Source organism: Manihot esculenta, chromosome 10 (assembly GCF_001659605.2).
Source record: "Manihot esculenta cultivar AM560-2 chromosome 10, M.esculenta_v8, whole genome shotgun sequence".
Classification (NCBI taxonomy): domain Eukaryota; kingdom Viridiplantae; phylum Streptophyta; class Magnoliopsida; order Malpighiales; family Euphorbiaceae; genus Manihot; species Manihot esculenta.
In genome coordinates, this window is record NC_035170.2 from 13,382,013 (window position 1) to 13,399,385 (window position 17,373).

The following is a 17,373-nucleotide window of genomic DNA, read 5'->3' on the forward strand; positions in this document are numbered from 1 at the left end:
AGTTTTATAGCCTAAATTATAACTTTTCAAATATTTAATGAAATGTTTTTGTGCCCCCTAAAATCAATATTAGGCTTCCGATAGTGGAGAAGCAAAGGCAAAACTCCTAAATGTTTGGCCGCCAAACATTAGGACTTTAGGCCACCGAAAGTCTGTTTTCAAGTAGTTGTGTTTTCACCTCCAAACATTCGACCGCTGAACTTTAACCTTAGTCCGTCGGACCTGAGTTTCTCTAAGCATGAAATAACGGCTATTTCATTACACAAACAACTTTATTTGCATTTAATATATCCCCAACGGCTATATTTATATTAAAACCATAAATATATTGTATTTTTTATCTGAAAAAAATTACAACAATCATCCAAGTACACATTTATTGAAATTCAAGCTTTTCACACTTTTTCTCTCTCTAAACCTTAAGCCATAGCATTACTTTCTTTAAAATTTACTTTGAGTTGTAATTTGTTTGTCTTTTGAGATTGAGTGAAGTTTGTTGAGTGAATTTATTGTAGTGGTTGTGATTTTAAATAAAGGATTGTTCTTGTGAGAAAAAGAGAATTGTAAAGAATAAGGATTTTGCTCTAGAAATGTAAGGAGTTTTAATCTTCACCTTAAGGAGAGGACGTAGGTTTGATATAGCTAAACCTTTATAAATCATTGTGTTCATTATCACTTTTCCTTTTCCTCTCTTTCTAATTTATTAATTTGTGTTTTTAATCTTTAATTTTTTATAAAATCAATTCACCCTCCTTTTGGGTTGCTTCATGGGACAACAAGTGGTATCAGAGAGCCAAGGTCATGAGCTTGAATCCTAGTAGGTGCTGTGAAGGGGATCGTTGGCCAGATAGGCCAGCATTCTACTTAGATCCCTTCGAACCATGGCGCTAGAACTTACTATGTTACAAGGAATTAGAGTTGCGCCTTAACCTTTTGGCATGGTGGTAAGCACTCGATCCTACAAGTAAGTTGTAGACTTTAACAAATAGTATTTTATGAAGAAATTTATACTTTCAGAAATTTGACAATCCACTAGTTTTAAACTAATATTTATAATGGATAAAAGAATTATAATTTTAGATGGATATATAGAGGGATTTAAGAGTTCAATTTTAAAAGTGCAAGGACTAATTTATAAATTACAATAAAACTCAGTGACTAAAGTATAATTTATATAATATAAAATATTTTTCCTATAATGATAGGGATTTGAATGTTTATAAGGGTATTTTAGATACTTAAAATATTTATTCTCCTTTTAATTTATTAACTGACAAAATTATAAATGAAAGGATCTTTAATTTGGACGGATTGATTATAGAGAAATTTAAATATTGAATTTTAAAAATATAAGATCCGATCTATTAATTATATTAAAATTCAAAAACTAAAATATAATTTATCTAAAAAATATTGTGTAAAATTGGAGTAGAGCATGAGTAATTATACTAATGTTTGTGTATAACAAGAAGCTAACTAATTAGGTAATATGTAGATTAATTTAAAAGTTATCTTATTTAAAAGTTACTGAAAACTTTTAGGTTATAAGGTTTATACATATTACTAGATGACTATTGATTACTAACATCACTAGGGTTGTGCACGATTCCTATCGTATTAAACTAAATCGGAATCAAAAAAGAACATATGAGGTAGGAATTAAATCGAATTTATTTAATTATTTAGTTTTAATTTTGATTTTTTTATCAAGAATTATATTGAAATCGAATCGGAACCGTATTGAAATCATACAGAAAAATCGATTTATATATATATTCTTAAATAATTTATAGTAATATTATAATTCTAATGTATAAGTCCAATAATATGTTTTATATATCATATAATTCCAATAAAATTACACATATAATTGAAATATTGTTTAATTATTAAATACTTCTTACTATTTTATTTAATTAATTGATTATAATTTGATTTATTTAAATAGATTACATATATATAATATATACACTAATAGAATTATACTATTAGAATATAAATTACTAAAATATATATATATATATATATTGTTATTATTATTATATATATAATTATAATATAAAATTATTATATCTTTTAATCATTAATCAATTATTAAATATTTATAATATTATAATTTAGCTAATTTAATTAGTTAATTTTATTAAATATTTATAATAGTATAATTTAACTAATTTAATTAGTTAATTAAAATTTGTTCAATCTAAAGAGATAATATATTACCTCAATACTAATAGAATTATACTATTAAAATATAAATTACTAAAATAAATATATATAGATTGATATGTCAGTATATATGTATTTATAATAATTATTAATATATATATATATATATATATATATATATAATTCTTTAATTCGTTAATTAAGCTTTATTTTATTTAAATAGATTATATTATACACTATCTCTATATTAATAAAATTTATACTAATAAAATATAAATTATTAAAATCAATTAACTTGTAATTGTTATCTTTATATATATAATTATTAACTAGATTATATATTAATAAATATAATTTAATAAAATTAAAAATAAATTAAATTAAAATAATTGTGACCATTTAAAATAAATACTATTAAGCTAAACTATATAATTTTAAATACTATCATAATTTTATCTAAAATTACGTTATTTTACTATAAAAAATAAAAAAAAAATTGAATATATTTTTAGACAAATGGTAAAAACTCGTTTAGTTAGAATTTATTTGTTCTCAAAATATTGTAATGAAGCTTTTAGAAATTCTATTTGAAATTTTTTTTAGTTTGAATATAGGAGTTTTATCAACATGGGAGGACTTAAAAAGACTTTTTGTGATGAAAAAATTATAAATATGTTCAATTAAACTCATATATTTTTATTCAAGAGTTAAATAAGTTTAATTTAATTTTTTTAATTAAATTTTTATATTTTTATTTAAGACCAAATAAATCTTAATTTAATATAATATTATTTTTAATAATAAAATATTATTTTTATATAATAAAATTTATTTTTATAATTTTAAAAATTATTTACTATTCTATGTACTTTCTAAAATTTTTATATTTTAATTATTTACTATTTTATGTACTTTTTAAATTTTTTATGTTAATTAAAATATTAAATTTTTAATATTTCAAATTAAAAAATTAATATTATATTATATTAAAATTTATTTCATTTTTAAATAAAAATATAATAGCTTAATTAAAAATAGAATTAATTTTATTTTATCGTTAAATGAAAAAAAAATATAATGTGATTTCATTAATTTTTATTTTTAAATATATATTTTTTTTTTTTTTGAAATAGGGGTTGGGGAGTCGAATTTTAGACCTTTCAAGACTACAGATAAGCCTTGGAGTGCGAATATATCATTTATTTTGAAAATCAATAGTTTAATTTTATATTATAAATACTACGATATCATGAAATATTATATAAATCTAAAATTGAACTACAATATATACATAGTTTTTTTTTGTCCACATGTCTTTAGAAAATATCTTTCTTTAAGTCAAACCCCTGCTTTCTTATGTATAATTTATTTTCAAAATGTAAGTTTTGTTTTTTTCTATGAATACATTGGTGTCTAATGCACCACAGCATTCTGTAATCTCCCTTACCCTCTAAACTTTTTGCATCCATTCTCTCCTCTGTTCTGCATCTCATTCAATGAGTTGGTGGTGGGCAGGAGCCATAGGAGCAGCAAAGGCAAGTCCAAATCATTACCCTTTTCTTTTAATTTTTTTCCCTGTAAAATTCAGTCGCTGTTCTTGTTTTAATCACAAGATTCTAATTTTTTTATTTTCTTATTTGATCATTTGTTCTATGTATTAGAAAAAATTTGAAGAAGATGATGTACCCCTCAAGTACCAGAGTGTGGCCCTTATTGTTGGAGTCACCGGCATCGTTGGCAATAGTCTAGCTGAGATCTTGCCCTTTGCAGACACCCCAGGTGGCCCCTGGAAGGTCTACGGTGTGGCTCGCCGCCCCCGGCCAATCTGGCAGGCTGATCATCTCATTGAATATATTCAGTGCGATGTCTCTAATGAACAAGAAACCATCGAAAAGCTTTCCACTCTCACTGATGTAACCCATATCTTTTACGTTACTTGGACAAGCAAACCCACAGAAGCTGAGAATTGCTTAGCGAATGCCGCCATGCTGCGAAATGTTCTCAAAGCGGTGATTCCAAATGCGGCAAACTTGCAGCACATTTGCTTGCAAACAGGACGCAAGCATTATCTGGGTTCTTTCGAGTCTTGGGGCAAGATTATCCCTCATGAATCTCCATTCCATGAAGATCTTCCAAGACTTAACGCGATAAACTTTTATTATTCACTTGAAGATCTGTTGTTTGATGAAGTGCGCAAGAGAGAAGGCTTGACATGGTCAATTCATAGACCTGGAATGATATTTGGGTCCTCACCGTCTAGCCTGATGAATTTAGTTGGAACTTTATGTGTATATGCAGCAATTTGTAAGCATCAGGGGCTTCCGTTAATCTTTCCAGGAGATCGAGCTGCATGGGATGGGTATTGGGATGCATCAGACGCAGATTTGATCGCAGAGCATCAGATATGGGCAGCAGTGGATCCAAATGCAAAGAATGAAGCTTTCAATTGCAGCAATGGGGATGTGTTCAAGTGGAAGCATTTGTGGCATGTTTTGGCAGAGAAGTTTGAGATTGAGAATTATGGGTTTGAAGAGAAGAGTCTGAGCTTAACTGAGAAGATGAAAGACATGGGGCCTGTGTGGGATGAGATTGTGAAAGAGAAGAAGTTGGTGGGTACAAGATTGGAGGAAGTTGCAGCCTGGTGGATTGCTGATATGATTCATGGAGCTTCATACTTGGACACTATGAACAAGAGCAAAGAACATGGATTTGTGGGGTTTAGAAACTCCACAACTTCTTTTGGTCATTGGATTGATAAACTGAAAGCTCACAAAATAGTTCCTTGATTTCATGGTAAGCACCCTGAAACATATTCCTATTTGATATTATTTGTGTAGTGCACTGTAATACTATGAATCGTTGTTGCTGTTGTAATGGATTGAAGAGATTATAGTGAAATCTTATGTGAAATTGGACCATGAATATGCAGCTTAAGTCCCTCACAAAAATCGCCGTGAGGAAGGATAAGAAGCTGAGTTGTAATGAACATCGATTGAGTAAAATTTTAATTTTAAATTTATTTAATTTAATTCAATTTTAAATCAAAGCATCATGGACCTCAATTCTCTTATCCATAAATATTTGACTTTTCAAAAAATTATAAAATATCCTAAATATATGTAGATTTTTATACCACTAAACTTTAATATAATCACATGTATTAAATATATATCCCTCAATATATTTTATTACTTCTTGTAAATTCACTTTAAAAAATTACTATAAAAAGAAAATTATTTTGTCACATAAACTAATTGCACTTTACAAAAATTTTATATTTAATTAACAATAATGTTATCAATTTAATCTAATTTTTATTATATTAATTTGTAAAAAATATATTTATAATATTACTTCATTAATTTAATATATTTTCAGCAAATTGATTATTTTACAAAAAGAAAAATCATTTTACGTAAATTTACTACAAAAAGCATACAATTTCTGTAAATTTTAATTTATTTTTATAACAAACTAAATTTACCTTATTTTAAACCAAGTAAACGTAAAAATTGTTGTAAAAAAATAACCGTAGAGATCCCCTTGCAGAGGAAATGAACTTCAAGCTTCTTTAAGAGAGGCCTAAAACAACCTTCCTTGTCGTTAAAAACATTATAGCATGCACATGAAAAAGTTAAATTTACCCATAATAAAAAAAATATTAATTTTAATTTTTCAGTTTAAATTTATTCTTAAACTATTATTAAAAATTTAAATAAACTCTAATAAATTGAAGACAACATAGTTTTAAATTTTCATTATTTTAATGAATAATTGAAAAGTAAATTCGTACAGAAAAATAAAATTTAGCACTTTTTCTCTTATTATATAATTTAAAGTAAATTAATAAAAAATTATTATTTAAAAAAATTAATTAATTAATTTTTCGATTTTAAAAAATACATTAAAACATCTTGTCATTTTAAAAAGTTTACTACTTAATTCCTTCGTTAATTTTATCGTTAAGTATTTTATTACTTAATTCTTATAGTTTTGAAAAATTTATTAATTAATCTCTCAAATTTTTAAAAAATTTACTAATTAGTCCCTTTCTATCAGATGCATTTTAAAATTTTTTACAATTAAAACTAATAAAGGGATTAACTAGTAGAATTATTAAAATATTAAAAATGTTTTAATACATTTTTTAAAATTAAAAGACTAACTAGTAAATTTTTCATACCATAAGAATTAAATAATAATTTTTCATTAATAAATTAATTCAAAGTGTATTAAAATGAATCTAATTGAAAAAATTTAAAATTTTTAAAAATAAATAAGCAACACATTGATTGAATTAATCAATTCAATTATTTTAATTCAATAACATTGAATCGAATCCAACTCTAAATTTAAATTTATTAATATTACATATTCACCTATCTGAATTTCTAAGAAAACATAACTAAATTGAAATATATCAATTTAGTTTGATCTAATTTGATATATCACTTTTAATCTTCCAATATTAAAATTTTTGTTTTCGTTAAATTTGAATAAAAAAAAAAAACCAATTCAAGAATCATTGAATTTTTTTGTTTCATATGCTTTGGGAATCGATCTATTAAACTATTGGAGTACTAAATCACAGTATCAAAGTCGCAATCCGCCAAATAAATTACAAAATATTAAATCAAGATAAAATTATTATGAAACCCTAAAATTTTAGAAAATTTATTAATTTACTTTTTATAATTTATTTTTATACTATTTAAAAATATTAAATTTTATCTTTCAAACTAAATTTTTTTAAACTATAATTAAAAAATTAAATAGTTAAATGAAAGATTAAATAGTGAAATAAGTTTCGATTTGATTCTTAAACCAAAAACAGAACTCAACAATTAAATAGTTATAGCTTAGCTCAGTTTGTTTAATTCTTATATATATATATATATTTTGCATAGTTTTTAAGTTCAGTTCAAAATTCTCCAAAAGCTGTACACAACCTTAATTTAGATACAAAAGATGATTAAGAAAATTTTAGTTTCAACAAATTGAGATATACTGAAATGGACTGCAAAATTTAGTCTTAGTGTTATTTTTAAAAAACGACATTGAATAAAAAAATTTAAATATTTACAAAAATTTATATTTATATTAACATCAAGTAAAATCAAATCTTTTCAATTTGCCATAATTATAATAAAAGGATTAAATTAAATTTAAAAAAATTAATGATAAATTATAATATATTTCTTAAAGTTTTATATTATTAATAAAATATATAATTTTTTTATTTAAACTTTATATTAAAATTAAATATATTTTATATTTATTATATATCATATTAAAATATTTAACGCAAATAAATCTATATTATATAAGAGTACATATAAATAATATATATTAAAATATTTTATTAAAGAACACTTTCCGCTATATTATTGACGGCATTAAAAAAAGACTTGAGGGTTGGCAGGCTAAAACCTTATCCATGGCGGGTCGTACTACTTTGGTGAAATCTATGCTCTCTTCTTTGCCTATATACCCTATGCAATGTAACTCGTTGCCGGTCTCGCTTTACAAGGAAATGGAACAAGTGTGCAGAGACTTCATTTGGCAAGGTAGTAATCAATTCTCTAAAGTTTACTTAGTTGCTTGGGATATTTTAAAACGTCCTAAAGATCACGGGGGCTTGGAGATTCGTGACTTTTCTACTATGAATAAAGCTCTTTTGGGAAAATTGGCTTGGCGGGCTATGGAGAATGATGATTGCCTTTGGACTAAGTGTTTCATTAAAAAATACTTACAGCACAGATCCCAATAGACCCCTAATGCTGCAGCCTCCTCATCTCATATCTAGAAAGCCTTTTGCAAAGGTTATGGGAGTATTAAGGATGGTCTTATGGTGGATGTTAGAAATGGATCCTCTACGAATTTTTGGTTCGATTCCTGGCTTTCCATAGGGCCTCTTGCCCAATTTGCTTTGATTCCCGTCGATGACTCGATGGCTACTGTTAGTGTGCGGTATTTTTACAGCAGGCTCTTGAGAATACTGAAGTTTGGAAACGTGCTTCAGGAGTGGGCCATACTATTTCTAGATCGTCCATAACCTTCATTTCTTGGTCCTCTCCTGCTATGGGATGAATTGCTATAAATACAGATGGTGCAGCTAAGGGTTGTCCAGGACCTGCGGATATCTCTAATGGTGATTGGATTCTTGGCTATCAATCTGCCTTGGGTACTTGTACAGCAATTGAAGCTGAGCTTTGGGGCATTCTTCTGGGCCTTCGGGCAGCGTGGGATAGAGGATGGAAATTTGTACAGGTTCAAACTGATTCATAGGTAGCCATGCAATTAATTGAGAAAAGTTTAGATGGAGCAAGCCGGGTTAGGAATCTAGTTTCTAAGATTACGACTTTGGTGGGTTATGCGTGGGAAGTTAATTTCAAGAACATCTTTCGCGAGGCTAACTATGTGGCTGATTGCTTAGCAAAATCGTTAGTTGGAGGCCCCATTAGGATGCAAATTCTGGAAATGGCTTCTGTGGAAACTCGTTATTACTTGCAAGCTGATACTGTTGGAGTTATATGATTTCGTGACTTTGCTTAAGGACTTAATACATTGCTTACTATGTAAAAAAAAAATTTATTAAATATTTATATTTAATATTATAAATTATGTATTGTGTAATTTTTTATATTTGAAAAACTTTACTTTTTATTAATAATATTTTAAATAAAATGAAATATTATGTATTTTAAATTGTAAAATTTTATACTTTTTTTATATGTTAAATTTTTATTAATAATTTATATTATTATATAAAAGTAAAAATAGAAAATAAATAATGAAATTAACAAAAAAAATATTATTATAATAAAAATATATATTTAAATATTATTTTATTAATCAAATAAAATTTAAAAATTATATTATAATTTATCATTAACTTTTTTAAATTCATGTTTATAAACATTAAAAATGTTTGCTTTTATCATTTAAAATTTAAAAGCATTAGATATAAATATGGTAAATATTTAAATTTTTTTATTCAATAACCCTTTTTAAAAAAATATGTTATTGGTGACAATTTTTTTCCAAAGACAAAATTTCATTAAGAGAGCAAATTACATCCTAGTCCAACAGAGTTCTAAATATAGCCCCAATCTAAAGAGGCTTAAACAGTAAAAGCCCAAGTCCAAAACGCAAGTCTAGTAGAAAACCAAGCTCCAGCAACCCAAGAAAAAAAGCAAAAAAAAAAATCTTTACACTCAAAAACCCTAAAAAATTTGACCCACAACACAATCTAGCAAAGAAGAAGATGCAGCGTGCTGATGTGCACCGCCCTCTGCCGAGGAACTGAAGGAAGCACAGTCAAGAGAGGAACCTCTTTTCGCACATAAAAAAACATATAAAAGCTCAAAAATTGTTGCTTCCATTAACATCTCTAGAAGATTGAAAGGAAGGAGCCACCATTTGTCATTTAGAAGGACCAACTGAAATCCATAGAAACTCAATCTAGGTTAACCGGAGCTTTGAGAAGAAAGCAAAGAACTATGCGTAACAATCATACATACAGTGGTTAGATAGAGCTCTTAGAGCAGCCCATGAGAGGATGTTGTGAATATTCCAAAGACAGATCCACCGCCTAAACATCAACAGCCTAACAAATCCCTCAGATAGTTTTGTAGATGTTAGGAAGAGACCTGCAAAAATATGCATTAAAGCTCAAAACCAACTATTGTAACGGTTTAAAAATTAGAAGAAGAAAAAGAAGAGCATATCAAAAGAAAAATCCCTATCGCTTTAACATTCTATCCTATGGTAGGGAGAGACAGACTTACAATCGAGTAGAGAAGCTAGCTTGGAAGAGGCAAGCTTATCATAAATTTGGAAGATTAAATTTCAAATAAAGCAAGTGAAAGAATCCTAGAGTCTCGTGTCGTCCGCTAACCTTCTATGCTATAGCGGGAGAGGTCTCAATCGATTATGTTGGCTCGTCACTCGTGGTTACTCTATCGATTATGGCGTCTTGGCCTTGGCTTACAAGTCACGGTGGCTTCAATTGGAAGCTGTGGAGCGGCAAGGATTGTCCAATTGAGCTTCTATAGGATTTCCATCTACAGTTTCTACTTTGTGGGAGGCTTCTCTCTGCTTGATTGACGTTATACATCTCCAGGGCACCACAGTTGTTTCACTACTCTGGACAGCCACCTCAAGGCGAGAGATCTGATGACGCCAGTGGGCTTTGTGAAATGTCTATCCCCTTAGCTCCGATGAGATCCTCTGGCTGTGCTTAATTGTGCTTATGGTCTACTAGAGGTTCAACTATAGTATTGGAGGTTAAAGGTCTAGTCTTTGGTTTGGGTTTGTCAGTGATGTGTTGATCAGATTTTGGGGATGATAGACAGTACTTCATCCAAAATGGTGGAGATTTTGCAATGTAATTTGAAGAGCATGAGGCAGAATTTAGAGATGCAATGCCTATTCCAAGAGTTAATTTAAAATGCAGGTTCTCACTGCTTCTGAAAATGCAAAAGTGATTTACTTACCAGATGGAGAGAAATATATCTTGCAGAAGCAGCTGATGATCCTTTCCATCTGAATTAACCTTATCTTTGTTACTACAGACACGTTGAAATGAAGTCAGAAAATAAATCGACTTCTGAAATTGAATGATTTAAAAATTAAAGTAGTTCTAGCAAGAGCTAAAATCATAACTTTTCAATACTGGAAAAAGGAAATATACTCGATCCAATCTTCAAGTCGTATGAAGTTCTGAAAAAATAATAATAATAAGTTGCAGCAAATATTCTCATAGTATCAGATAACTAGTTGCCCTTGATGACTAATAGAGGAAATAGTGTTTTTCAAAAATAAGTGAAACCGAAGGAGATAAGAACCAGTATTATAGAGGATGAGTAGATCCTGTTGAAGTCAATTACAACTTCCAGATATCAATTGTGACTGAAGAAACATAGGTTTGCTTCTATTCCCTGCAGACAGAAGTTCAGAATTTGAATAATCATGACATTTGAAGTCGTATCATCAATCAAACTGACATGCCCCGTTCATAATTAATTAGTGTGAGACAAATGAAATACCTTAACAAAAATGCAAATTTAAATATGAAACAAACTGGAAAACACAAAAAGATACCCCAATAAACATCCAATTTATCTAATATATTTGACAATAAAATTTTCTCTGGATGTTTGAGTGCCATAACAAGAAGAGACTGAACCGTGAGAGAAATGGAAGTTTTTGAACTGGGATTTTTCTGATAGAATAACATATTATTTCATTTTGAAGTTTAAATATCCACCTATCATCATAAGAAAGCGGAGGTGAAAAAAGTTGGAAAATGTAGATAGACCTGTCTGGAATCCAAAAGTAGAAAAATGTTTGCTGTGTGCAAGCAACATATAATTCCAGTGTTGGACCTAGCAATATGTTCTATCATATGATGGATAGTCAAAGCTTAGTGGAATCACCTTCCACATTTGTACGTCCACAAAGTAAGCAGTGCACCAACTTTCCAGAAAGAGATAAGTATATAATGTAGAAGCAGCAGATTTTTCTTGGTATGACATTAATTTAGCTCTGCCATATACACACAGACAAGACAATATTGGTAGAATATAAACACATAGACAAGACAATATTGGTAGAATATAAAAGATGCACATACAGTTTGCTAGTAACACATTTACATTATAGAAACAAATGTTGCCCAAAAAATAAAACCACAAGTTAAAAATATATTATAGGCACAAAAAAGGGAAAAGGTTATACATGTGTTAAGAGGGGAAAAAGCAAGCCAACCAAGCTGCCTTCTATTTCAAGACAAAATCATCTATGACCATTTCTTCATTATACGTTCAGTTAACCTGCATTCTTCCTCCTTGGAAACATGAGGATCAAGCTCACGAAGGCTGCTAACAAATGTGCTTGCATCAGCCCGACGATTATGTTTACAGTACCCATCTACAATTGAGTTGTATGTATTCTGGTTTCGCTTACAGCCATTCTTGATCATGTATTTAACGACATCAATGGCCTCCTCAAACATTGAATCAGCTGCATAACTTGCGACAAATGTATTATATGTAATAACATCTGGAACAAGCCCAGAATCCTTGATTTCTGAAAATATCCGTGAAGCCTCTTTCATCCTACCATTTCGACAATATGCAAAAATAACGGTATTATATGATATTATGTCAGGCTTTAATCCTTTAGCAAGAATGTCTTTTAAAATTTCTTCTGATCTCTGAAAATTTTCTGAGCGGCTGTACATATACATCAAACTATTGTAAGTTGCCAAGCTTGGACTGAATCCACTCTCATCCATTAAGTTCAAAATCTCATTGGCTTTGGCAACCATCTGCCTTCTGCCATATATTGCAATCATGGCATTAAGAGTACTCAAATCAGGTGAGCCTTTTTTCCTCAATTCCATGAACGCATGTTCAGCTTCCATTAGGAGGTCACATTTACTATTAACTAAAACAAGTGTCTTCAACAGAACAGCAACAGGTTCAGTTACACCAGAGTATATCTCTTCAGCAAGAGCTCGCATTCGTTCAATTTCCTTGCCATTGGCATAAGCATGAAGCAGAGAACAGTAGGTGAGCTCATTAGGCTTGCAACTAACATCCTTCATTTCGGTAAATATTTTCTCCGACTGTTCCCAAAGTCCTCCTCGAGCCAATGCAGCTAAAACAGCATTATAGGAAGAAAGATCAGGACCAACCCCAGCTTCCAGCATTCTTTTATATACAGCCATGGCTTGTTCAAAAGAGCCACATCGGCTGTATGCACTTATTAATGTATTGAATGTGTCCCTCTCAGGCACAAACCCAGCCCTCTTCATCTCTTTGAACACTCCAGACACTTCTGAGTCCATCCCATTTTGTCCAAAAACTGCCAAAAGAGTATTCCATGTAACAATATCTGGCACACAATTGCACGTTTTAATCTCCTCAAAAACCTTCATCATTTCAGCAAACTTCCCCCTGTTACCGTGCATCTTGATTAAGGCATTGAAAGTACATATATTTGGCTTACAACCAGCAGCTCTCATTTGCTCAAAAACCCTCATTGCATATTCATCCTTCCCAGACTTCTCAAATCCTGATAGGAGCGTAGTATATGTAAAAACATCAGGCTTAATCCCTTTTTCCACCATTTGGGTTTTAAGCTCCATTGCTTCCCTCAGTAGACCATCTCTGGAATAAGCTGATATCAGTGAATTGTAAGTCACAATACTAGGAGAAAATCCATTAGTTTCCATTTCCTTTAATACCTCCATAGCCTCCTTAGGCCGCCTAGACTTCCCATAAACATCCAATAAAGAATTATAGGTGACCTTATCAGGTGAAAAACCTGCCAATTTCATCTCCTCAAAAACCTGAACAGCTTCTTCATACAAAGACCCTCGACGGCAACAGCTTATGAGCGTGTTATATGTATAGTCATCTAAAGCAACCCCAGCACTCTTCATTCCCTCAACAAGACCAGAAATCTTACTCCAAGGCATACCCATTTTTCCATAAACATTCAAAATTACATTATAAGTTATCAAAGTTGGTTTACACCCTTCTTCCTCCATCTTCCTAAACACCAAAACAGCATCCCTGTACCTTCCATTACTAGCATAAGCAGTTATCAACGAAGTATAAGCATAAACGTCAAGATCAAGCCCATCTTTACGAAGATTATTAAACAAAGAAGCTGCAGCTGAAACTTTACCCTGTTTGCCGAGCATACTAACAATCACAGCTACAACAGAACAATTCAAAACCAATTCACACTCCTTTCTACTCCGAACCCACTCAAACACACTCACTGCCAAATCACATTTCTTGTAAAACCCTAAACCCTTAATTACACCTAAAACATCCATAGACAAACTATCCATGTTACCACTAATAGAGCTTGATTCATCCTGATAGTACTCAAATAAGTGACTCAAAATTTTATCCAACTCGGTGCTTTCAAAAGAAGGGTCAGTTAAAGAATTAAGAACTTGCTGACCTAGAGGAGAAAGACGGTGGTGAGACCAGGGCTTGCCACGGTTGGGGTCACGGGCCTTGCCGATGCGGGTTCGAGGTCTGGGAGATAGATTAGAGGGGTTCTTTGGATTAATGGGTTTAAGAAAATCTGAGTGTTGGTTGCTAAGGAGCAGGTTCTGAAGAAGAGGAGCTATAGGTGGGGGTGAAGAAGTTGGTATTACAGGTTGATGATGGGAGTGGGTTTGGCTTGGAAATTGGGGTTTTGTGGGTGGTGGGTTTGAGAGCAGAAGCGATAGAGCCACCTTCTCCGCCATGGAGATCAGGGCCAGCAAGAGAACGAAGATTGAAGATTGAAGATTTTCAGTGAGTTTGGCTTTTTTACTTGAGGAAAATATTCTGGCAGTGAGAAGACTATCCGAGTCTCCTGATATAAATGGGTAAATTACCATTTAAAATAGATATGGCAAAAATTCAAAATTGGTGCCTAAACTTTTTATCAAATTTCAAAAAAGTCTATTTTTAAGGACTCGAAAAGAAGTGATCCAAGCGCAATCCAAAAGAAATGCCAAACTGAAGGATGAGGAATCATCGGACAAAGCTCTGAAGGACATCAACTGAAAACTGGTTCAGACCGTGCAAAGGTACCAAAAAGATTAAGAGTAGGACTATATTCTGGACGATATATTGCCCTTGTCAGAAGAAATCTTAGCAAAAACTTTTCCAACTAAGTTTACCAGTCTCCCGAATAAGGAATGACCAAAATAAGTACAAAAATTATATTCCATTGAATAATTCATGAACACGTATTCTCATATGGATCAGGAAAAATAATAAGGAGGTCAAGTGGCCTCTCAAGCTCAGCTTTGAGAGAGCTAAAAGGCTAGATAAGACCAACTACTGCAGCTTTCACGAAGACCACGAATATATAACGAAGGAGTGTCAGCAGCTAAAAAATAAGATAGAGAGATTAATAAAGGACGGCACACTTTGAAAGTTTGCGAGAAAGAGTAGAGAAAAGAGGAAGACTGAACGCGAGGTAATGACTCCTGAAACCATCCCTGACAGTGAACCTGTAGAGGTTACTCATATAATTCTAGGAGGACCCAATGATGGCAAGGGAAAAAATAAGCGTGCTGCAGAAGACATTCTATCAGTGGAGCAGGAACCATGGGTAGAGCAGGAAGTAAAGTTTGGACCTACAGACAAAGCAATATGTTTATTTCAAAACAATCCGATAGTTATCAGCATCCGTTTGAACAGGTATGAGGCGAGACGAGTTTTGGTGGATACATGTAGTTCTTTTAATCTCCTCACCTTAGATGTTTTTAACAAGTTAGCCTTAGATAAAACGATCTTGTCAAGATCTCATATCCATTAGTGGGATTAGGAGACAAGATCATGGCAGTGTTAGGTACCATCAACCTCCCCCTTATACTAGGGGATAAAAAGTACAAGCGGGAGCTATATGTGAAGTCCGTGGTGATAGATATCTCGCTCGCATACAATGCGATATTAGATCGCCCAGTCCTAACCTGCCATGATATAGTTATTAACATGGGTGTTATATCTCTTAAGCTACCAACTCCAGGAGAATTGGCAGTCATTCAAGGTAATCAGAAGTCAGCCCAGGAATGCTATAGGCACTCCACAAAAAGCCTTAGGAAAGTGACGTTGCCCATCGACTTACTGGAGAAACCTAATTCTCACTAGATCTAACACCCTGAAATCTCAGGAAACCTGAAGAAATCCAGTTCAAACTGGATTAAGCCGAGTTTTTACAAGAAAAGGCTGCAATCAGAATAATGGTTTATAAGAACAAAATGTTCATAATGTTCAACGGTAGAGCCAAGTCATGTACTTTAATATGGGGGACTTAATCCTTAAAAGAACAAATGTAACAAGCGGTAATGTCAAATATGGTAAGTTGGACAAAAACTAGAAAGGACATTTAGGGTTTCAAAGATTATTCAAGTTGTCCAAGTTATTCTCCACTCCTGCAATATTTATAACCTGAGAAAATTTTATCAATAATATTTAATGATATATTTTTTCATATGTTTTGTTATTCAGTGGCAAAGGACGATGGGTTGCCTCCGTCAAGCCACAATCCGGGTCTTAGTCTCGCTAATCAATGCATTTCATGCCAAGGCTACAAGGTGGGTCTCTGCTAGGCCATAATTTTGGCATTAGTCTTGTTTTCCAAAAAGTTTCTAAAGCATTTCATACCAAGGCCACAAAGCGGGTCTCCGCTGAGTCATAATTCGGGGGTTAGTCTAGTTTCGTAAAAAGCTTCTAAGACATTTTATTCTAAGGCTACAAGGTAGGTCTACACCAGGTCATAATCCAGGTGTTAGTCCTATTTTACAAAAAATTTCTAAGGTATTTCATGCCTAGATCACAAGGCAGGTATCCACCAGACAAGTATTCGGGTGCTAGTCCCAAAAGACAAAGATAAGTTTATGCAAAAGAATGTCATAAGGCGGGTATCTGTCAAGCGAGTCTCTGGGTGTTAATCCCAAAAGAGAGGAGGCAACTTTCTGCAAAAAATCGCCACGAGATGGGTATACGTTAGGCTAGTTTTCGGGTGTTAGTCCTAAAAGACAAAAAGCGAGTTTCTGCTAAAAATCACCACAAGGCGAGTAACAGCCAGGCAAGTCTTCAGGTGTTAGTCCCAAAAGACAAAAGACGAGTTTTTGCCAAAGAATGCCACGAGACGGGTATCCGTCAGGCGAGTCTCCAAGTGTTAGTCCCAAAAGATAGAGATAATTTTTGTTAAAAATTACCACGAGGTGGGTATCTGCTAGGCGAGTCTTCGAGTGTTAGTCCCAAAAGATAAAATGCGAGTTTCTGCCAAAAATCGCCACAAGATGGATAACCGCCAGGCGAGTCTTTGGTTGTTAGTCCCGAAAGGCGAGTTTCTGCAAAAAATCGCCACAAGGCGGGTAACTGCCAAGCGAGTCTTTGGGTGTTAGTCCCAAAAGAAAAATGCGAGTTTCTGCCAAAAAGCACCAAAAGGTGGGTAACCGCTAGGGGAGTTTTTGGGGTATTAGTCCTAAAAGACAAAAAACTAGTTTCTGCTAAAAAGCATCACGAGGCGGGTATCCGTCAGGCAAGTGACCAGGTGTCGGTCCTGATTAATAAAATTCTTAAGTCGTTATCATGACTGGATGTTAAGTTCAGTTTATTATTTTCAAATTATTTATTCCATAGCTACAAGATAATTATCATTTATGATCAGAGG

The 17,373-nt window shown here is 31.8% G+C and overlaps 2 protein-coding genes across 2 annotated transcripts; one reads left to right on the forward strand and one right to left on the reverse strand.

Moving 5' to 3' along the window:
- The first annotated feature begins 3,540 nt into the window (after positions 1-3,540).
- LOC110625289 ((S)-8-oxocitronellyl enol synthase CYC2) lies at positions 3,541-5,188 on the forward strand. The gene is made up of 2 exons (XM_021770896.2): positions 3,541-3,704; positions 3,831-5,188. The coding sequence occupies exons 1-2, from the start codon at positions 3,666-3,668 to the stop codon at positions 4,953-4,955; spliced, it is 1,164 nt and encodes a 387-aa protein (XP_021626588.1). The 5' UTR covers positions 3,541-3,665; the 3' UTR covers positions 4,956-5,188.
- A 6,577-nt stretch (positions 5,189-11,765) lies between these two features.
- On the reverse strand, positions 11,766-14,543 carry LOC110624673 (pentatricopeptide repeat-containing protein At5g02860). Its single transcript, XM_021769900.2, has one exon. It carries the CDS (start codon positions 14,444-14,446, stop codon positions 11,972-11,974), a length of 2,475 nt encoding a protein of 824 aa, XP_021625592.1. The 5' UTR covers positions 14,447-14,543; the 3' UTR covers positions 11,766-11,971.
- Positions 14,544-17,373: the final 2,830 nt, after the last annotated feature.